Below are 23558 nucleotides of genomic sequence, written 5' to 3'. Positions count from 1 at the left end.
TTTTGGTATGTGACTAGAGGATTGAAAAGGGGAGCCCTAGGGGACCAGGAAGTACTGGGGAGAGTGTGGAGAAGCGGAAGCTTGGGAAAGTGACCTCATAAGCTGTTTATGAACTCTGGAGCTCATTTCCAAGTTGTGCATTCATCAATCTGATCCTGAACAGCATACAAAACACTTTAAGAATGGTATTAAGAGACCACCATCCAGGTCCTAGACTGCCCACTGTGTGGTACATACGTAGAGCAGATCATAATAGCACTTCAAAGGCTTTGAAAACAGAACTGATGTTGAAACCACAACCTTATGAGTGGAACTTATAGCCTGAACACAACCAGGTAAATCGTCTGCTAAACAAAAATTGAAAAATCAGGAAAATACCAGTTTTCATGGGAAAGAGAGTCAACACAGGCTAATGTCAAGATGCATAGTTGTTGGAATTACCTTACTTTAAAGCAACTACTATAAAAATGTGCCAAGTAAGGATGGACACTCTGGAAATGAATGGAAAGATAGAAAGTCTTAGCAAAGAAACAGGAGATATAAAGAAAAAGCAAACGTAATTTTTGGAACTGAGAAATGCAACTGAAATAAAAAACTCATTGGATGGGCTGAATAGCAGAATGGGGACGACAGGAAAAAGTCAGTGAGCTTGAAGATAGATCAATAGAAATTATCCAATCTGAACAACAGAAATATTGGAAAAGGAAATGAACAGAGCCTCAGGGACCTGTGATACAAAACCAAAAGGCCTAAAATTTGTATTATTCTATACCCGAAAGGATAGGAGAAAGAGTGTGATACAGAAAAAATACTTGAAGAAATAATGGCTGAATACTTCCCAAAAGTGGTGAAAAGTATAAATCTACAGAGTCAAGGAGAGAAAACCCCCAAATAGGATAAGCCCAAAGAAGTCTATGCTCAGAAACATCATAAACTGCTGAAAATTAAAGAAAATAAAAATATCTTGAAAGTCACCAGAGAAAAATGATGCATTATTTATAGGGAAAAGAGTCCCTGGGTGGTGCCTATTAACCAAAAGTTTGGCGATTCAAACTCACCCCAAGGCACCTTGGAAGAAAGACCTGGTGAACTGCTTCCAAAAAGTCACAGCCTTGAAAACCCCAAGGAATGCAGTCCTACTTTGCAGCACTTGGGGTTGCTATGAACCGGAAGTGACTCAATGGAAACTGGTTTAGTTTTTGGTTTATTTATAGGGAAACAGTGATTTGAATGACTGCATATTTCTCATCAGAAATAATAGAGGCCAGAAGGAAGTGGAACAATATTTTTAAAATGACAAAACAAACAAACAACCTTTAATTCTACATTCGGCAAAAAATAGCTTTCAGGACTGAAGGTAAAATGAGGACATTCTCAGATGAAGCAAAACTGAGAGAATACATTGCCAGCAGACCTGTTTTAAAAGAATTAGTAAAGTAGTAAGTTCTTCCAACAGAAGGAAAATGATACTAGAAGGAAACAGCATCAGGGATGAAGAAAGGGCAACCAAAATGGTAAATATATGGGTAAATAGATTATTCTTCTCTCCTCAAATTCTTCAAAATATGTTTGAAGGTAGAAACAAAAATTATAGCATGCAGGAGTTTTAAATGTATGTAGATATATAAGACAACTACAACACAGAGCAGGGAAGGGTAAAGAGACCTATATGATGATGAGGTTAATACATATCCCCTGAAGGGTTAAAATATTGATTCTAAGTAGACTGTGAGAAGTATGAATATTGTAATTCTTAGAGCAACAACTAAAAAAACTATACCAAGAGGTATAGTAAAATTTACAATATGTAAATTGAAATGGAATACTAAAAATATGTTCTAATAATCCAAGAGAACGCAGGAAAGAGGAAACAGAGGAAGGAAAAACAGAGGGAACAGACAAAAAACAAATAATAAAATGATTACACTAAATCTAGACATATTGATAGTTACGTTAAATGTAAGGGGTCTAAACATAATTAAAAGACAGATTGTGAAAAAAGCCATCCAACTCTATGGCTCATTTAGCTCACTTTATAATGATGTAGGTAGGTTAAAAGTAAAAGGATATCCAAAGAAAGAAGACATACAGATGGCCAATAAATACATGCAAAGCTGTTTAACATCATTAATCATTAGGGAAATATAAATTAAAACCACAATGAGATATCACTTCACACTCACTAAGATGACTATTATTTAAAAAAAAAGGGGGGCGTGGGATAACAAGTGATGACAAAAATGTAGAGAAATTGGAACCCTTGTCTACTGCTGTAAAATGGTGCAGCTGCTGTGGAAAACATTTTGGTGGTTACTAAAAAAGCTCGGCATAGAATTACTGTACCTATTGCTGTCTAGTTGATTCCGACTCATAGCAACCCTATAGGACAGAGTAGAACTGCCCCATAAGGTTCCAGAGGCTAAATCTTTATGGAAGAAGTCTGTCACATCTTTCTCCTGCAGAGCACCTGGTGGGTTTGAACTGCTGACATTTCGGTTAGCAGCTGAGTACTTTAACCACTGTGCTACTAGGGCTCCTTAGAATTACCATAAGACCCAGCAATTCCACTCCTAGGTATATACCCAAAAGAACTGAGAACAGGGACTCAAACAGGTACTTGTATACCAATAATTAACTGTGCATTACTCACAATAAACAAAAAGGTGGAAACAACCCTAATGTCCATCAACAGATAAGTGGATAAACAAAATTATATATAAATGGAATATTATTCAGCCATAGAAAGGAATGAAGTTCTAATACATGCTATGACATGGAGGAACCTTGAAAATATTTTGCTGCATGTAAGTCACATGCACATAGTATAAAATTAAAAAAGAACAAAAGTTACACAGAGAAAAGTAAGTCTCCTCCCTTTCTGACCCCCATCACCCAGGTGTTTTTCCTGAAGTCAATTGCTCTAACCGGTTTCTTGGGCATCCTTCTGGAGTTATTTTCTTTGTATTTACCAATATGTGTGTATATCTTCCTACACAAAAGTTTCATACTGTAATTTTATCCTGCACTTTTTTTTAACTTGGATATTTATTTATTTATTTGAGTTATACCATAATTCATGGATAGAATTTAGGTATTTCTAGTTTCTTGCTATTGTAAACTATGCTGCAACAAATGTCCTTGTATGAGTCCATTTGTACATGAAAGTGTATCTGTAGGATAAATGCCTAGAAGTATAGTTGTTGGTTGTAAGGGTATAAGTATTTTTAGTTCTGATAATAAAAAAAACCCAGTGCTGTCGATTAGTTCTGATAGATAATGCCAAATTGCTGTCCATAGAGGCTCTGCTAATGCTTTTTTTTCCCATACCCTGGCCAATAGTGTTATTAGACTTTTTGCTTTTTTGGGCTCGGGCTTTTAGGCTTTATCCTGTAAGTGATGATAAGCCATTGAGAGATTTTTAAGCAGGGGAGTGTCACAATGAAATCTGTATTTTGGAAAGATCAGTTGGACTACTTTGAGGATAATAGTTTAGCAGATGCAAAGACTAGAGTCATGGATACCAATTAGAGAGCTTTACAGCAGTTCAGGCAAGATACAATTTTTGGCAGCTTGGATCAGATACTTGGCCATGGAGATGGAGAGAAGGAATGGCTATTGAGATATTGAGAAATTAAGTTCAGTAGGACTCAGGGGTTGATGTGGCTGAGGGTAAAGGGGGAGCGAAGGTTGCTTTATTTAATCAAGAAGATCTATTTTCAGGAGCCTTGGGACCAGCAGGCGTGTGGGCAGAGTCAGCACTTTCTTTGTAAATTTATAGATCTTATGCCCGTATTAATATTTTCTAATCCTGGAATATCAGAAGTTAAAAGAAGGTTCTAACATCTTACTGATTGCTGTTTATTGGCCCTTTCTTTCTATTTTTCTTTGCTTACTTTTCCCGTTTCTATTCTCTATATCCTTCACTGTGTTTTCCACAGGATTTAGTTTTTCTGGTGCTCTTTCCAATTTGTCTTTATTTTTTGTTTTTCTTCAGTATCTTTCCTGAGTTCTGACAACTCACATATTCTGTTTTTCTCTCTCCCTCCCTGTCTCTCTTCCTTCTCTTTCTTGAGTTCTTGTATTTCTGCTTTGTATTCTTCCTTTATAAAGGTGGTTTCTTCATTAAGCTTTTAAAATTGTTGGTGAAATATTGGTCACAATTTTCATCTGTTTCATGTCAATATTTTTGGTGAATGTTCTTTGGTAAGTTGTACTTCTCTTTCCCACTTTTTTTCTTATGATACCTTTTAATGAATATCTTTTTTGAAAAAAAAATTACTTATGATGGATTTCCTTAGCAGTTTTTAGGAGGTTTCTTCAGGGACTGTAGTTTTGCTGTTGATTTCTGAGATCTCCTGCCCCTACGCTGATCCACTCTTCTCTCCTTGTGCTTCTTCTGCTTTATTTCTACTCAGCTCTCCATGATCCTGTTGTTGTTGTGTGCTGTCCTGTCAATTCTCACTCATAACGATCCTATAGGACAGAGTAGAACTGCCCCATAGAGTTTCCAAGGAGAGACAGGATGGCAACAGGTTTATACAACTTTTGTTGCTTCGCACCCCCCTAGCATCTGCCTCTGTCTTTTAGTAGCCCTTATTCATTTTTTTGAGACATCGATTACATTTGCCTCTAGTTTCACTAATAATGGAGTTTGCTTTGTTTTTTTTTTTCTTGTTTACTTTGTTGTTTTGATGATATTCAGGAGGAAAAGAGGGAAATTTTCATGCCACTATGATTAGATAGAAAGTCATTTAGTTAGACTGGAAGGTGTGGTATAAAGTATAAAAGCAAATAACATGGAATTTGGACCCATGGTTCTAATCTAAACTTTGCCAGTCACTTCCATCTGATAATGTACAAATTACCTCCCTTCTTCAGCCATCATTGTTCTTATTTTTAAGATGGGGATAATTCTCATAAATATTTCACGTTAAGGCCATATATATATGGGGCCTAGCTAGCATAGCACTTTGGAGGGCATTGGTAGTTCAGTGGTAGAATTCTCGTCTTCCATACGGGAGACTCGGGTTGGATTCCTGGTCAGTACACTCATGTGCAGCAACCACCTGTCTGTTAGTGGAGGCTTGCATGTTGCTATAAAGCTAAACTGGTTTCAGCAGAGCTTCCAGACTAAGACAGACTAGGAAAGGCCTGGCGATCTACTGCTGAAAATTAGCCAATGAAAAGCCTATGGATCACGATGACCTGATCCACATCCAATCGTGGGGATGATGTAGGACTGGGCAATGTTTTGTTCCGTCGTGCATGGGGTTGCCATAAGTCAGGGGCCAACTTGACAGCACCTAACAGCAACATATAAACAAACAAACAAAAAAAAAACCAAACTCTTTGCTATTGAGGCGATTCCACTTCATGGTAGTGCTTTGCAAATAGTAGGTATGCAAAAAGGATAATGTTATAATGTGTCATTGATTTCTTGGCATAGGGGCCATTCATAATTACTTTTACCCACTCTGGATTGCTTCATGGTGGTACCACTCATTAATGGTGGATGCTGTCACTGAAGCCATTGTGGGGGGCTCTTCTGTACATTCTCATTTCACTCATAATTCCATCTGGGGTAATTAGTGCCACAAGAGAGGAACAGATAGATTGCTCTGGGAGCCCTGGGGAGAGGACACTCTCCTCCAAATGGCAGGGGTAAGGGGTGGGATAACATGTGAACAGTGTCTTTCAGGAAAGTCATGATTTCTTCAGGGAGAAGTAAGAAGGGCCAGAGCTGGGTCTGGATGCTGGATATTCCCTGGTCCCAATTCTGGGATCAGAGATTGGGGTGGGTGGGCATGAGGCTTTGGAACTTTGCCATATGTCCTTTGCCTCCCACCCCCAGCTGGCCTGAGAAATCAAGTGGCAGGATTCCCATCAGAGTAGTTCTGGATGTGATCAGACTGGAAATCCTGATGCAAGTATAGTTAAGTTCTTGTTTTGTTCATGTGTCCTCAGGCCTTGGAGTCCCAGGCAACCATGGTTCCTATCACATCGGCCAGCAGCAGCTCTGATGCAGCCTCCTGTGGTCCCAGCACCTCTGGAAGTCAGGGCACCATCGAGCCCATGGATACAGAAAGCCAGGAGGACAGGAGAACCTCTGCTGACCAGAGAACAGGAGGCAACAAGAATATACAGCTGGATGGGAAGACACAGATGGACAGGAGGGTGCTGGCAGATGGGCAGACACAGGGAAACAGAACACAAACAACCCAGAGGATACAAGCAGAGAGCAAGACACAGATGGATGTTGTGACACAAGAAAGTGGGAGGACACAGGCATACAGGGGTTCACAGGAGGATGTGGTGACACAGGGAAGGGCAGGGACACAGGAGGAAAGGACACAGGCAGATGAGAAGATCCAGGAAGACAGGAAGACACAAGCAGATGAGAGGACCCAAGAAGACAGAAGGATACAGGGAGAAAAGGGGAGGCAGTTAGAGGGGAATGTACCCACAGCTGTAGGAGGCCAGCCGGAGGAGGAGCCCATGAACAGCCTCAGCTCACAGTTCAGAGCTCCTGCGTCCCCACCTTCAGAGGGCCCTAGGCCTCCTCAGATTACTAGATGCTTTGAGCAGACCCCAGAAGGGTCTTCTGTCCCAGAAAAACCTGCTTTTGTGCTCAGCTCTGAGGAGGCAGCAGTAACAGCCCCAAGAAAACATGAGGAAACTGTGCTGGGCCCCCTGTCAGGGAGCCTCACGCTCCCAGCACATCTGCCTCCTGAGGGGAGCTTGGAGCAGATGGGAGGAAAGAGATGTCAAGGGCCAGGGTGGTCAAGCCCAGCCAAAGGAAAGACAGACGATAGCTTGTTCCAGTGCCCCAAGGAGGACCAGCTGGGGAAAGTGCTGTCTGTGGATCTGAGCAGCTGTCCTTCAGCTGTCCTGAGCCCAGAGGTACCCACTGTGTCCTCACTTACTGAGACTGGCCTGACCAATAGCCCACCGCAGGGACTGCCCAGCGCTCTGACTTCTCAGCACAGGAGCACAACTGCCGCACTGCCCTCTGGGGCCCAGGTCTTGCTTGGGTCTTCCCCCACGTTGCACCCAGGGCCACGGACTCCCACCCAGAGTCACCCACCAGAAACCATAGCTGCTAGCAGTGAGGGGGCCTGTGCCAAGGTGCCAGATGTGGAGGGTACGACCCCAAGTCCCCAGAGGTGTGACCCTGGCCTCATAGATTCCTTGAAGAACTACTTGCTTCTGTTGCTAAAGCTGTCTGGTGCAGAGACAAGTGGAGGGGTGGCAGAGTCCCAGACAGGTGTGGCCTCTGGTGTCCTGGCGTCCTCGCCTACTCTGGTCCCCACAGTAGAAGTGGCTGGCCTGAGCCCGAGGACGTCGCGGCGCATCCTGGAGCGTGTGGAGAACAACCACCTGGTGCAGAGTGCACAGACTCTGGTGCTAAGCCCCTGCACTTCCCGCCGCCTTACTGGTCTCCTGGATCGTGAGGTCCAGGCTGGTCAGCAGGCCTTGGCGGCTGCCCGGAGCTCCCGGGGCCCTCGCCCCAGCCCCCTCACTGTCCCTGCCATCGTGGTAGGCGACGAGGGCCCTGGGCCAACCTTGGAAGAAGGATCCAGTGAGGGTGAGGGTGAAGGTGAAGGAGAGGTTTCCTTTGAGGGGCCTGACCTCCTAGGGGCCACCTCGGAGAACAGCGTGGGTGGGCCTTCAGGGGAGGTGAGCGGGCAGGCAGCCCCCAGCCAGGAAGGACTGCTCTCAGCAAAGAACAGGGCCCAGGAGCTCTTCCAAGAGGAGACAGTTCCAGGGGAGGCTCTGACAGGTCTTCCTGCAGCCACACCTGAGGAGCTGGCTCTGGGGGCCCGGAGGAAGAGATTTTTCCCTAAGGTTAGAGCAGCGGAAGAGGGGGAGGCGGCCAAGCCCGAAGAAAGGGAGAGTCCCACAGTTTCCCCCCGGGGGCCCAGGAAGAGCCTGGCTCCTGGGTCCCCAGGGACTCCGGGGCGGGAGAGACGCTCCCCTACCCAGGGCAGGAAGGCAGGTCTGCTGGAGGTGCCGCGGGCAGAGGAGGAGCCGGCCCCAGGAGACCTGGGCACCAGCACCAAGGCCAGTGGTCTGGATGCAGAGCTGGCCCTGGATGAAGGCAAGCAGGATGCTGTGGCCAAGTCCAGGAAAGCCAAAGACCTGCTCAAAGGTAAGCAATGGGGACTAAGTCGGGCAAGGGGGAGCTTCACGGGGGAGGACTGCTGGGAAGCCACTGAAGACATTGCTGCTGCTGATAGCACCACCGCCCTGCTCTTATTCAGGGACTGACAAAGCACCTTTGAGAAGGTCTTATTTAATGATCTCAAGGGCTTCGAAATCAGAAAGGCTTGGGTCTTTTCCTGGCTCTGCTACTCTGTAAAATGGGGGTGAGAATAGTGTCAACTTTGTAGTGTTGTGAGGGTTAAGTGGGATGGACTAGATCAAGGACTTACCACAGGGCCTGGCATTCAGTAGCATTTTAGCTCTGTCATCATCATCGTCCCTTCTTTACAGACTTGTCCCCCAACTGCAGCAGTAGGGACGAGTTCAATGCAGGTCTCTAGAGCTAGGGACACCCTGCCTGGACAGCTGTCCGTGTTCCCAGTGTGAGGCTCTCCCTGGCTGGGGCTCTTTCTAGCTCAGATGTGTGCTTTGCGGATCAGGGCAGAAGCCTGAGATGGAGGGGGTGGGGGGGCAGCAAGGGCTGGCGGCTGAGAAGTAGTGGGAGACCTGAATCCTATTTTCTCTCAGCCTGTGCCACCAAGATACCTGGGGAAGCAGGGGTAGGGCCAGAGGCAGGCCTTGGGCCCTAGTCCCAGCCCTCTGCCTCTCCTTGTACAAATGTGAGAAGGGCCAGAGGAGGCACAGTGTGGAGGGGAAGTGGCTTCTCCCTCTTAGCTAGGCCCCCCTGCTCTCAGCCCCACAGGTGATTCGGAAGATTAGGGTGGAGCAGTTTCCTGATGCCTCGGGCAGCCTGAAGCTCTGGTGCCAGTTCTTCAACGTTCTTAGTGACTCAGTCTTGACATGGGCCAAGGATCAGCACCCAGTGGGTGAGGTGGGCAGGAGGTAAGCTGGCTGGGACCATCTCTACCCCACCTGGCTCCCTAAGTATGACGATGGCACTACCAGGTGTTGTCCTAGCATCACAATAACCCCATGAGGGAGATTCTCTTACTCCCAGAGCAGAGGTGAGAAAACAGAGGCTCGGGTATTAAGACTCGTGCCTAAAGGTGTACAGCTGGGCCTGGGTGATCTGGAGCTTGGTTTCCACCATGGTGTCTCTCGACGCCTGGCTTCTCAGTGTCCCATGGGAGTAGGGTCTGAGGACTCTGAGGATCACAGTCTGCTCCATCCCGTGAGCCCTGTGCATGACTTTGGCCTCATGAGAAAGGTCCCCGCTCTCTGCAGTGCAGGGGACGAGGGACCGGCAGCCTTGGCCATCGTGCAGGCATCCCCTGTGGACTGCGGCGTGTATCGGTGCACCATCCACAATGAGCACGGCTCTGCCTCCACTGACTTCTGCCTCAGCCCTGAGGGTGAGTGTTGCCCTGATGCCCAGGGTCTCTGATGGACCTTGCTCCCGGGGATGGGCAGGAGTTATCTTTGCAGAGATGGCTCCCTCTCTAGGCAGGACACCCTGAAGGCATCTGCTTTCTTTCTTTTTCTCCACCTAGTGTTGTCAGGATTCATTTCCAGAGAAGAAGGCGAAGGTACGGGGGCCCTTCGGGGGAGGAGGAGGTGTGGTGGGTATTCATCCCTACCCCCACCATGCTTGGAATCTTCCATAATGTCACATTTACCTCCATATACAGCTACCCTTTGCCTCTTAGTTTAGGATAAGGCTCAGGGAGGATGATGGAGGAGACTGATTTTTCAGGAGATTGTGGGGAAAGAGGAGTTGGAGGTAGGAGGAGGCATTCTGTAAGGGGTGAGTTCAGCCTTGTGCCATTTGTCCAAATTGGAGCCTTGATCAAGGGCAGGACTGGCTACCAGAGTACATCATATCCCACCAGCTCCCCACCCAGAATTTCTGAGTGGCCTGTGGGCCTCCTGCATCAGAGTCACACAGGGACTCTGCTACAGATGCAGTTTCTTGGGCCTTGCTCCAGATAGCCTTAGTCACAATCTCTGGGAAGAACCTAGGAAAATGGCATTTTCAGCGGGCTCCCTGGTGACTGTGAAATGCTCCCAAGTTTGATAAGCATTTTAAAGACTCAAGTACTGGGGGAAGGGTCTGTGCTGCCCCGACGAGAGACACGCCAAAGCTTGGGACTGTGAAGTCAGCCTGCAATGGAAAGATTCTGAGAGCTCCCTTTACTAATTAGTGTATTAATTCCTTCATTCATCTACTCATTTATTCAACCAATGCCTTTTTTTCAGTTGTCAAATCAAATATGATAAATATTAAATATAACCTTACATCTAAAAATGTAGTAATAATTATTTAATATCATCGAATATCCAATCAGATTTCACCAATGGTCTCCTTGGTTTATTTTAATCAGGAACCATTTATTGCTTTTGGCTGATCTGTCAAAGTCTCTTTTTTTATTTCTCTTATTATTATTATTTTTTTTTATTGTACTTTAGATGAAGGTTTACGGAACAAACTAGCTTCTCATTAAACAATTAGTATACATATTGTTTTGTGACATTGGTTACCTCAAAGTCCCTTTTAATATGTTTCTCTTCTCTCATTTTTTCCCCCACCTTGCCATTTATTTATTGAAGTCACTTGATATGTAGAATTTCTTACATTTCTTTAGGCACCTGTAATTCCTTCCAGTGGGAAATGGTATTCAGTGATCACAGTTTGAGCACTAGGGGTGATCACTGCAGCTGAATTGATCTGAAAAACTTTTTGTTCCAGTCAAATGTGTTGGTTGAAATGGAATCATTTAACCATTTGATCAAAACATAACTCTAAAACAAAGTAATTCCGGGATGCTGTTGTGATTGCTACTAGCACAGAAAACCATTGTCTTCCATGGACACTTGGGGAGCACTTACCACGTGACAGGTACCGCACAAGGACTGTTAAATGACAGGGATTATATCAGATAGTTTTCACCCTCAAGGAGCTCTCAGTCTGATAGGGGCTCAAGGTGCAGAAAGTTTGAGTACTAGATTGGCGGGGTTGGGGATTATCGCCAGCCTCTCGCCTGCCCTACGTACCCCACTTTGGTTGGGCAGAAACTTCTACTTTTCCACATTTTTCCCGTTCCCCTTCAGTTGGAGAAGAGATTGAGATGACCCCCATGGTGTTTGCTAAGGGTCTGGCTGACTCTGGTTGCTGGGGGGACAAGCTCTTTGGGCGCTTGGTAAGCGAGGAGCTCCGAGGGGCTGGACATAGGCGTGGCTTCCAGAAGGCCTCCCAGGCCAAGGTCATCTATGGTCTGGAACCCATCTTCGAGTCAGGCCGCACCTGCATCATCAAGGTGTCCAGCTTGCTTGTGTTTGGGCCAAGCAGTGAGACCTCTCTCCTGGGCAGAAACTACGACGTCACTATCCAGGTACTAGGTCCTGTTCCCATTCTTCCTCCCTCTACTTTCTCACCTCCTCCCTTTTCCCAACCTGGGTCATGCTGGGAAATGAAGGCAGAAGCCATCTCAGTTTCAACCTTATGAGGCTCCTGTGGGAAAGACTGGGACATAGCCCAGAATCCAGATGCTATACTTGGTCTCAGAGAACTTGAGAGCATCAAAGCCACTTGGGTCATTGTTTTCAAACTATACTTTTGCCACAGAAACATAAGCTTACATGGAAGCCTTATAAATGAGACTAAAGGGGAGTGACTATGGGTGGGGCAGATGGTCGGTGCTCTGCTTATTCATCCTACTCCTTGCCTTCTACAGGGTGGCCCCTGGGGCACTGCCACTGTTATTAGGGCTCCAGGGGATCCAGTTCGGAAACTACTTTGAAAATTTCAGTTTTCAAAGTGCAAAGCCCTTTGTTTTACAAAGGAGAAAAATGAGCCACAGAGTAGGGAGCAGGGCAGGCGGGAACCCCATTTACACCCCACCCCAGCTGGACTCCTTCCTGCAGCCCCCGAGCAGGTGGGCTTCCACTTAGAACAGACTGACAGAGAGCTATCTAGGAGGTTCTTTGCTAATCTGATTTGGTTCCCTATAATCCACAGGGGTGCAAGATCCAGAACATGAGTCGCGAGTACTGCAAAATCTTTGCGACTGAAGCCCGGGCCGTGCCTGGCTTTGGGGAGGTGCCCGAGTAAGTGTACAAAGGGGACCTATTGCCTTTAGCTTCTACAGAGAACCCTGCTGTCATAGTGGTTAGGAGCAACGGCTGCTAACCAAAAGGTCAGCAGTTCAAATCTACCAGGCGCTACTTGGAAACCCTATGGGGCAGTTCTACTCTGTCCGTCAGGGTCGCTATGAGTTGAAATCGACTTGACTGCAATGGGTCTCCAAAGAACAGTGATTGCACCACCTCCTGGGGTATCCTGAGTTATGGCCATGTGCAAATGGGCCCACAGTTGCCACTATGCTCAGCTCAGTGGTCCCTCAAAATCTAGAAATAAAGACCTAAAGATTCACTCCTCACTTTGCAAAAGCCACTGCCCTGATCTCAGGTCTTCTCCCATTCCAATCCCCTACTCCTTAGTCTGGTTTTTGCTGATTGCAGAGTTTTGAAATTGATGGGGTGGATAAAAGCTTCTAGGCAATTTGGGGATTTTCTGTGGTAGGCAGTCAGGGTCGGTGTGAATTTTGTAGGCGTCAGAGAGAAATGGTAATCGTTGTCATTTCGAGACTTGAATTCTGACTCTGACTATCTAGGGCCTGACTGCTATCAAGCCACAGCCAGTTGAATCCTCTCTAGAGGTGCTCCTCTCTGACACATGCTTAGCTCAGTCCCTCACCTAAGCACAAAGTCCACCTTGGGCCACAGCAGGGTTCACTTCTAGTCCCACTGGCCATAGAGAATGGACAGGACTCTGAAGCCAGTAGCTTCCATTTCCTTTCCTGAACTCGGGGTAGAGCTCCCCTCTCTTGCTGTCCTTCTGGCTCAGAGCTGAGAATTCCATTCTTGGAAGGGACCTCCTTTTAGGTCTAAGAGTATAGAATTGGGATGGAGGGATGACCCCTCTGGGGTCATACTTCCTGCTCACTGCAGGATGAAACTATGTTTAGGATCATCCCACTGTATCTGATCTACCGGCCTGCAAACAATATCCCGTATGCCACCCTGGAGGAGGACCTGGGCAAGCCCCTGGAGTCTTCCTGTTCCCGGGAATGGGGCTCTGCTGGGGCCCCAGCAGCAGCTCGCAACTCTGAGGCCGTGCAGAAATGCCAGACCTTCCAGCACTGGCTGTATCAGTGGACAAATGGCAGCTTCCTTGTCACAGATTTGGCAGGTATGAGGGCACGAGGGTATGCATGTGTGTGACAGAATGTGGAGGGGCAGAGCCATAGTGCTTGTCTGATAGTTAACAAAGCATTTTTATATTTACTCTCCTTTGCTCTTCACAATAACCTTGTGAAGTAGATTGGATGCAGCCCCAATACACACCAGGGTCTCATGTAGTCCCATCTATAACTGAAAATTGCATTTAAAGGAATATAGTCCAGCTCCCACTTAAAATTAAACAAGAATTTATTTCAAAGAACATTACCTGGGATATAAGTCCAAACTCACAGCCATCCTTTTCAAAATCTCCCTTCCTCCCTACCCAGCAGCTGCTCTGAACTTTCTCACTCCCTGTGACCTCTCCCCCATCCCAGAACCTACGGCTTCACTGTTTCTTCCCCTCCTCCATCTTTCTTAGCGTTCTGTTGTGTAAATCAATGTTGTATCTCTGGCTTCTTTTTAGTTTTATTTGTTTCTCCCATTACCCAGATTCTCCCCAAAAAAGAAAGGCCTGCAAGCGTGAATCCTTCTTCCTTCTTTGACCAGTCCTCTCCAGACCTGTTCTCTTTAACTGGAAAGGGGAGATGAAAAGAAAAAAATTCTCTCTATACTTGGAGGGGAGGAAAGCTGGGAGTATCAAACATTATTAAATCTTGTCCTTGATATAAATACGTGAGAAGACCAAGGGCCAAAGATATAAAATTGGCTCAAATGTGCTTTTCTTTGGAGTTAAGTTTTACAATAAATATTGTATGGATAACTCCATGTATTTGGAATGGGAGAGGCTAGGTAATACACTAAGCCATTTCACTCCATTAACTCAAAAGTTCATGCTTCCTTCTATCCATCTACCTATCCAACCATCCATCCATCCATCCTTCAAACGTTTACTAAATATTCAGAAGATATAAAGATGAATAAGGCATAGCCCTTGCCCTCAAAAGCTGTGAGAAGTACACCACTTTCTCTAACGAGATGATAACATGGTATAGCAGAAAGATTTTGGAGTGGAAGACATTCGACTTAAGTCTAGACCTCATCAGTTCTAGCTGGATCTCTGTTTTACAGAGAAGAAAACTAAAGTATGGACAGGTTATTTAATCTCACTGTGCCTCCATTTCCTTTCCCTCTGCAGGACTAATGGTACCTTTTCTACCCATCTCCAGGCTTGTTATGAGGGTTAATTTAAGTGAAGCCATATTTGTAAAAGCCTTGTGTAAACTGTAAGCTTCTGTGGAAGTGTAAGGGGTCATCATTATTAAATATACAAGATGGGATGTGATAATGCTGAAAGAGACCTGACAAACTCATATTTATTGTATATGTACTATGTTTCAGGTACAAGGTTAAAGTTCTACATGAGTTTGTGATCTTCTCAACACCCCTATTAGATTGGCATTATTATCCCTACTTATACAGTTGAGGATTAGAGATCTTAAGTGAATCACCAAGTTCACACGACTCAAAAGTGACATAATTCTAAATCCCACACTTGTTCTCCTTAATCAGGCCTGGGAGTGAAAGGCAAGTTCCTAGAAGAATGCTACCTGGACAGCTTGAAAATGGGGAAGGAGGGCCAGTGCTGAGATACCTGGGCAATGGAAAAATTTCTCCATCACTATTTTGCCTGGCTCTGTTCTTCTAAGGGTATCTTAACCGAGAAGATCACCTTGGCTTCTTGGAGTGCTGGCTGCCTATATGATACTGTAGAAATCAGTCTTATCCAGTGTTACATTCCCACTGGTCCACCCCTGATGTATCTTCAAATTCCCATCTTTTTTCTCTTGACTAAATAAACATCTGTTAAGAGGGAGGAGGATGATTTAGCTCAAAGCCAGCATCCAACCCAGTCTGTGGTCTGAGCTGATCCAGTAGAGGCAGGATTGCATAGTTGGGAGAGTTTTGGATCCAGGAATCAGAAAAGCTGAACTTTTACCTTGACTGACAATGATTGGTCATTACATATAGTCAGGGCTCAACTGAACAAATGAATCAATGTGACTTTGCTCAAGTCATTTAACTCCTAGCCTATCTCCTCACCTGTAAAAATGGGAATATTACGACTATTAATAATACACAGATACCCACACTACCTTTGAGACAGACTGGTGGTGATGGTTCAGGGAAGGGATGCCTAAAGAAGGGCCCTGAAATTTAGGACATTTCCATCTAAAGTGATGTCCATCCTGCAGACATGGGGCCTTGGATCCGGACTGGACAGTGGGAGGCTCACATGCATCAACCCCCAACTTTTTCTCTTTTTAGGGGTTGACTGGAAGATGACTGATGTGCAGATTGCCACCAAACTGCGAGGGTGAGTGGTTCTTGGGAACAGAATACACTCAGAGTCGTTTCCGGTTGGAAAATGTCCTAAGTCCCTCTGGTTCTTCATCCCTGAGGTGCTGGACCTGGGACCAGATGGTCCTAGTCACACCAAAGTCCATGTGGAAACATTCTGGGGGCCACTGACTCCTACTCGCTGTGTCCTGACCCCAGGTCTGGATCAGCAGCTAGTGACCAACAAGCCCTGAGTACTATGTCAAAGGCCCAGGGCCTACACATACAGGGTCACCTGCAATACTGGGTTCTCACCCAAGAAAGCCCATCAGGATGCAGATGATCAAGGCCCACAGGATTAGAGTGATGACCTTGAGTCTGCTCTAATTAATGTTAAAAAGATAAATCATTCTCACACCAATTACTGTCGCACATTGTGAATTCCATGTGCTAGGGTGTAATGGAGGTTTTGCATGCTGTCACCTAAGGTAGCGCCCAGGGAAGGTTCCCTACCACCCCCAGGCAGAATAGGATGTACTCTGGGCACCACAACCTGCCCGTGGGTATCCCAAAGCCTGCCCCCCAAGGGGCTTCTGCTCTGGGTCAGGGTGCTGAGTACCATTCTAGGGCCTCAGCTCTCACTGTTTGGTGCAGGTACCAAGGCCTCAAGGAGTGCTGTTTCCCTGCCCTGCTGGACCAGTTTGCCTCCTCACACCAGTGCAATGCCTACTGTGAGATGCTGGGGCTAAAAGCCCTCAAGGGCCCTGAGGCTGTCCATGCCCAGGCCAAGCCCAAAGGCTCCAAGAGCCCATCGTCTGGCAGGAAGGGTACCCAGCTGAGTCCTCAGCCCCAGAAGAAAGGCCTGCCTAGTCCTCAGGGCACACGTAAGAGTGCCCCAAGCTCCAAAGCCACTCCTCAGGCCTCAGAGGCAGTCACTGCCCAGTTATTGGGGCAGCCTGCCACCCAAGAAGGGGGCTCCAAGGCCCAGGGCATGCGGTAGCCCCTACAAGAGGCTGGGGGCCTCCACTCAGCAGCAGACCAACCAGGAAGCAGCTTGAACCCGATGGAGAATTTCACAGTATGGAACTAACTGGAGATGGTGCATTGAGGAGGCACCACTTGGGGACTCCTCTGAGCAGCCTCTCCTCAGTCAGCTCCTCATCAGACGGCTTTGGTGTGCACCACACACCGGCCTCTCCTGGTGCCATCCATCACCCAGGGCTCCCAAGTCTTGAGCAGCCCCACCTCCAAGCGCCTGGCAGCCTGGGCCCTCCTTGAAGTTTACACTCACCACTGCTGGAGGCTCCTGGAGTCCTCTGCATGAGTTCTGCATCCCACCCCTGCCCCCAGCCAAACCCTGCAGTGAATGTTGTCCTCTGGGGGCATTCAGGCCCAGCATCCACCCTCCTGCCCTTACTTGGCCCTGATCCCTCCCTGTCCTCAGGGCTCCAGACCTGCCCTGCTGTGTCTGGCCCAGTGACTCTCAGGGTCTCTCCTCCTTGCAGTTACTTTGCCTCATTCATCCCAGCTCATCCTGCAACTAACCTGCTCTGAGCCCAGATGGGGTTGAGGGCCCTTCCAGCGCCTGTCATGTCCTTGTGCGGTGGTCTTTGATGATGCGTGTTCATGCTCTTGCTTCCTCTGTCACTCAGGCACTCACTCATTTGCTTCCCATGCCCCCTTGCACCTTGCATACCCCTGGCTTTGAGCTCAGTTGCAGCCTGCTGTCTGCCCTTTCCTGACTCTGCCTGAGGGCTACTCTTGCCCTACTTTATACCTGCCCACCAGAACCCAGGAGAGGAGCTGACCCTCTGGCCTCTCACTCAACCCCAGTACACTTTTCCCTCCTTCTCCCAAGCTCTTTGCCCATGAGGCGAGGGAAGGCATGAGGATTTTGTGAGCAGCTGTGGCCAGAAGGAAGGTGTTGATTTTCAGGGACCTTGTGCTCCATACTGAAAGGAGGTGAGGTCACAGTGACTGTTCCGCATGGGGGAGTTCTAGGGAGAATGCAATCCATCCATGTGCTGGGGTAGGAACTAGGACCCCTGCCATGAACCATTAGCTCCTGATCCTGGGGCTCCAGTGCTGGGGCCTCCTGTATGGACTCCCAAGGAATTGCTGTGCTTGGCCGGCACCCTGGATCCTCCCTGAGCATCCCTCCTTGAAGCCTGGGATGGGCTGGATCTGGAGTTAGCCTGCTCCCCTTGGAATGCAATAAAGGCAGCAACTGTGTATCCTGCTCACCCTCATCTGGTGTGATCGAAGGTCTATGGGTGTCAGGGCCCTCTCTCCAGGCAGATTCTTCAAGGGTGTTCTGTAATCCCTGGGCCCACTTTAAAACTGAGTCCATGTTCTGGCTTCTGGGCTGAAGCTCACTCTCAGCCATCTGTGGCCACAGTTAGATGGCCTTTGCTTCTGGTACAACTGGGCTGAAGGCTTGTGTGCCCCTTAGCAGCATACCTGGGGACATAAGCCTTTGGAATTGCTCCTTCATTTGGAAGAGGAACACAAAGGAAGGAGCCAGAAAGGAGCAGAGCAGGATTTAGGGGATCTGAGGACTCTCCCTGGCTGCCTCCACTGCAGTAAGACCTCCCAGGAGACAGCAGGCTTCTGCCCCTCAGCTACTCGCTGACCATTTTCTGCTTCCCAAGCTGCAGAGAATCTTCTTACTACCACCCCTGCCCCCTGCCATCACCCATGTCCTTTCTTTGCCAGACATTTCCCCCTCCATTTGATATTTCTGACTTCTGTCCTTCCTCTAGTGCTCCGCTGACTTTTACCTCACTTTTCCTTCTTGCCCCAGTCTGCCTCCAACTCTCCCAGCCTGAATATCCAGATTGCTTTGGTGAGCTGAGAGCTGAATATTGTTCATTCACTTTCTTATTCATCCATTCATTGAGCAAGTATATGCTGAGCACTTACTTTATACCAGACCTGGGCTGGTAGCTTATGGAAGGCAAAGATGTATGAGGCAGACTCAGACGAGACTATCTATCCATTAGGGTTCTTGGATATTGAGCAACAGAAATTGACTGGAACCAACTAAAAAAAAAAGGATTCATGGGAAGGATGCTGGGTAACTCACAGAACCAAAGGAATAGCTGAACAATCAGCCTTGAGAAAGATGGGATGCGGGGCAGCTCCAGGGCTTGTCTCTCAGGGGCTGCTGGTGTTAGCAGATCCACACCAACCAGTGGGTCTCTCTGCACTCAAGATTCAAATTCCCAGTAAAAGAATCTGACCTGGAGCTCAGGTATTGTGGACTGGTAGAGAGCAGTTTCTCAAAGGATGGGGGGTGTTCTTACCAGAAGGATGACAGAGAATGGGAGGGTAGAAAGGGCTATGTGGGCAAAAAAGAAAAGTTAGCCCACCCCAACACACGCACATGTATGTGCATGCATTCCAATTTTCCCACCTGTTGTATTATGACTCTCAAATACAACCAGAAACAAATTCCTCTTCTTTGAGACAGTTCAAGGTCACATCCAACTACTAGTCCAGGCGTAATGACCCAGAGCTACCATTCTCTAAGTCCAGTATCCCTGGTGATACTCTTTCCTCTCTCGGTTTTATCATAATCCTGTTTTGAAAGTCTGCAACCTGTGGATTAACTAGTAAAGTTAACCATATTGAGCCAAAATTTTATAACCTAGCAAAATGAAATATGGGTAAAAACTACAGTCCATTTCTATGAGGACTGGTGTTTATGAATAGAGATTCTTTGCCTTTTGGAGTGACCCAAATTTTCAGTTCTGAAGTCTGGCTCCTTGGCATTCCTGCTTGTGTGACAGGCATTTACACGGAACATGGCAGGACCAGAAAGCACTCCAGGGAATGGCCCCACTTCCATCTGTGCTCTTGTCCCCTTTTATGTAGCAGCAACCATATTTTCCCTTATAGGGTTAATCGTCCTAGCCACTCCCATAACCTCTTGTTATCCATCACTCAGAGGTATAAGGACCTGAAATGGCCAGGTTGCTTCTTCCGCTTCCAGTTCAGCTGAATCCTTACATCCTTTTTGTGATGTGTTTCTCCTGTGAGGACTTAAACCTCTGCATCAGCTACTCCCAAACCTCAGGCATGAGAAAAGTGTTGAGGATGGGTCAACAGATGCAGTGATTTCTCACCCACCTCCACACTGCTTCCTAGCCCTGTAGGAGAAATAGCCCAGGGTGGTGCAAGCAGTTAACGTGTTGGCTGCTTAACCAAAAGGTTGGCGGGTCGAGTCCACCCAGAGGCAACTTGGAAGTTAGGCTTTGTGCTATACTTCTGAAAAATTCGCCATTGAAAACCCTTTGGAGCACAATTCTACTCTGATACACGTGGGATTGTCATGAGTTGGAATGGACTCGGCAACAACTGATTGGTAGGAATTGGTTCACATTCAGAGCTTATGCTACATCCTGCAGGACTGACCCAACCTCACAAGGTGGTGTTTCTCAGCAGTGCCATAGCTGAGTTTCCAACAGACCATTTCACCATCTATCAGCCCAACTGCTTCTGGATCTGGGGATCCTGGGAAAATGAGTGAATGCCATAGGCATCAACCCATTACCTTACTATTGCTGTAAAGTGAGTTTTTTAGCTGAAGGCAATATGTAGGGGTACCATAATGATGTTTAGGACATTTGATAATTGCATGGATATTGATGGTGGAAGAGGCACCGTGGGTAAGAAAAGCGAATCCAAATGCAGATCAAGGGCCCATAATAATGAAGACTAGATTTCTGCCCCCTCTTAAAGCCATAGGTGTATACTGAGGGAAGCTCTGCAGTATGGTAGGAGCAGCATTGCGGAAGGCTGAGTGAGCAGTCCACACACGTTGCTTCCTTGTGCCTTTAGAGCCTGCTCTAGGCTTGTCGTGGAGAGCCCATGTCCACTTGTGATGGAGTGCTTCTGGCCATGCCTGACTTTATGGCTAGGTGGATCAGATAATGCCAATTCATGAGGGACAGCATGGCCATCTGATATGCTGTAACCAAGCATGTAGGCTTCTCCAGAGCCCAGTGACAAGCCAGAGGGGCATTTTTCAAAGGACAGTAGTTTCTTGTTGGCCAGAGCATCACTTTGCTCCAAATCCTGGGATCCTACTGCATGTTTCTTTTCAGGACTTGCCACACACTCCATTTAGCAGTCCTCTCTGCCACAGGCTCCACATGGCTCCCCGATATACCACAGACAGATACCTCTCAAGCACCATTGGGTCTGCCAGGTCATAAGCCTGGTGGCAGAGCCATTTGTATTAAAGGCTTTCCCAGCTGAAGAGCCTTCACTTGCTCTAGGCCCAGCTCAAAGCTGGCAGCCTTCTGGGTCAGTTAGTAAGTGGATTAGAGCAAGACACTCAAAAGTGGCACATATCGCCTGGAATGGACCTTAGTGGTTAGGGGTTCAAAATGTAGTAATTTGTCCTACAATGTGGAGGAAATACTCTCGCTGCACCAGACCCTCTACCCCCAGGAACTTTATCGAAGGGCAGACCTTTGTGTTTTCCTGTGATTTATCTCCCACTTCTGACTCACGTGTGACTCACCAAGGCATCTAGGGAGCTTGCTGTTCTCTAGGAACCATCAGCATGATACCATCAATATGATGACATTGTGGTAGGAAGAAAGTCATGGTCCCTCTGAGCCAGGTAGTGGCACAGAGCTGGACAGCTATAATATTACGTATCTTTAAGGTAGCACAGCACTGGAGGACTGCTGCCCTGCCAGGTGAAGGTGAATTGCTTCTGACGTTTCCTGTTTATTAAAATGAAGGAAAAATGAGTTCCCTAGATCAAATGGTTCTTACCAAGTGCCAAGAGCTGGATGAATTTGCTCCAGCAAGATGACCATATCTGGACCAGCACCTGCAATTGGGGTCATCACTTTTTTGAGTAAACAATAATCCAAAGACCTCCAAGTGTTTTGCACTGGTCAGACTGAGCTGTGGTAGGAAATCATCATGAAGTCACTCTCAAGTATTTGATGGTGACACTACTTTCTACAATTCCCCCAGGAATGTGTTATTATTTTTTATTTACCACTTTAGTGTTGCTGTTAGGTGTTCCGACTCATAGCGACCCTATGTACAACAGAACAAAACACTGCCCTGTCTTGCGCCATCCTCACAATCGCTATTCAAACAGCCCATTGTTGCAGCCACTGTGTCAGCCCATCTTGTCGAGTGTCTTCATCTTTTACACTGACTCTCTACTTCACCAAGCATGATGCCCTTCTTCAGGGACTGGACCCTCCTGATAACATATCTCAAATACATGAGATGAAGTATTTACATCCTTCTAAGGAGCACTCTGGCTGTACTTCTTCCAAGACAGATTTATTAATTCTTCTGACAGTCCACAGTATATTCAGTATTCTTTGCTAATACCATAATTCAAAGGCATTAATTTTTCTTTGGTCTTCCGCATTCATTGGCCAGCTTTCGCATGCATATGAGGCGATTGAAAATGCCATGGCTTGGGTCAGGCAAAACTTAGTCCTCCAAGTGACATCTTTGCTTTTTAACACTTTAAAGAAGTCTTTTGCAGCAGATTTGCCCAATGCAACACATCATTTGATTTCTTGACTGCTGCTTTCATTTTAGTAAAAATAGGAAGGGTGAATTCTAATGGCTTGTGCTTGTCATTTCCTACTAGAGTAGTTCTTACTCCACAAATCAGAGAGTCTTTGTGGAGGTTATGACTGTTGCCAAATAAGTCCATTTTAACTATACATGCAAAATAACCTCTGATTGGCTTTGAGGTTCCACTGGGTCTACCATGAGCAAAGTTGAGCCTATTAGTCACCCTTGTTGATTGGCAGACCACAGTGCTGTTCAGTTATCCCAGGAATTAGATTTTGCTTGGAGCCAGTATCCTATAGAATGCTTCTTCCCAAGTTTGAGTATTTCCCCTTCTCTTCTATTGCTCCCAGATAAATGGATACAGATCCCTTTGGGCAAGACTGCAGGGAAGATTTACAATATGACATTAAGTATTAAAAATAAGGTTTACCTTTAAAAGTATTTGACTTCCTCTCTGTTCAAGTTCTGGAAATTACCTAGGAAATCTTGACTCTACCTTCACAGCTTGAGACAGACCCATTTTGCCCAACCAGGAGTCTTTAGTTATGCAAATCAGGTAATATCTTAGGGACTGTCCTGTCTTTTTCATTGCTGGGGACTCAGTGATTGATTAACCACAGCTAGAGGTCTGCTTTCCATGCCCATGTCCACTATGATGACTACCCTATTTGTTCCTATCTACCTCTGTTGCCCAGATCAGGGAGCTCATTTTCAACATAGCTCTTCCAACTACCATTCCAGGCCTAGGGAGAAAACCAGCAGAGCCTCACCAGTTTATTACCCATGGCAAGGATAGAAACCATCTTCTGGGCCTTCTAGGGGACAGTGGGGGGGTGGGGGGGGGGCGGCTGGATGCAAGCCGTGGACCCAATAAAGCATTCTTATCTAACCTGAAATCTTTGAGTTCCTGCCTTTCTTAGCTTTCTTGTCTTTTGATGTAATTTATCATGGGCCAACATTTGTTCCAGATTTGTATTGCCCAATCCCCAAAAAACCATATGAAGTGTATCTGGCTGCTTGAGCTTCTGCCTTGAATGTAGAATCTCTGTTAAGTGGACATATCAATAAATACAGTCTGAACCAAAGTTATGTTCCACTCTTCTTGCTCAAACAGCCTTAAAAAAGTTTCCATGAATGTTCTTTGTAACTTCTGACAATGTATACTAGCTAGTTCATGCAGTTTCTTCTTTTTCCTGATCCTATTCTCCCTCTCATCCCCTGGGCTATGCTGAATGTGGATTCTGATTCCTAGCAGATCAATGATGCAGTGTGGGGCAGGAGAGAAACTGTTCGCTTCCTCCTGCAAAAGTGAGGCACAACTTTCTTGGTAAAGTGTTCAGGGTTTTTACATCCTCTGTATACTCTCAGATACC

The 23558-nt window shown here is 46.5% G+C and overlaps 1 protein-coding gene across 2 annotated transcripts in view; it reads left to right on the top strand.

Moving 5' to 3' along the window:
• The window catches only part of ALPK3 (alpha kinase 3), a 53676-nt gene extending 30678 nt beyond the window's left edge, over positions 1-22998 (top strand). For both annotated transcript variants that reach the window (XM_049905931.1, XM_049905930.1), the window contains 9 exons: positions 5965-8149; positions 8898-9045; positions 9388-9515; positions 9654-9689; positions 11212-11492; positions 12119-12207; positions 13128-13351; positions 15610-15658; positions 16276-22998. In XM_049905931.1, the coding sequence (XP_049761888.1) occupies positions 5965-8149; positions 8898-9045; positions 9388-9515; positions 9654-9689; positions 11212-11492; positions 12119-12207; positions 13128-13351; positions 15610-15658; positions 16276-16621 (3486 nt within the window). In that variant the 3' untranslated portion in view covers positions 16622-22998. The remainder of the gene's footprint in view (positions 1-5964; positions 8150-8897; positions 9046-9387; positions 9516-9653; positions 9690-11211; positions 11493-12118; positions 12208-13127; positions 13352-15609; positions 15659-16275) is intronic.
• Positions 22999-23558: the final 560 nt, after the last annotated feature.

This window comes from Elephas maximus, chromosome 13, assembly GCF_024166365.1.
Source record: "Elephas maximus indicus isolate mEleMax1 chromosome 13, mEleMax1 primary haplotype, whole genome shotgun sequence".
NCBI classification, from domain to species: Eukaryota; Metazoa; Chordata; class Mammalia; order Proboscidea; family Elephantidae; genus Elephas; species Elephas maximus.
This window is presented reverse-complemented; position numbering and strand designations above follow the sequence as displayed.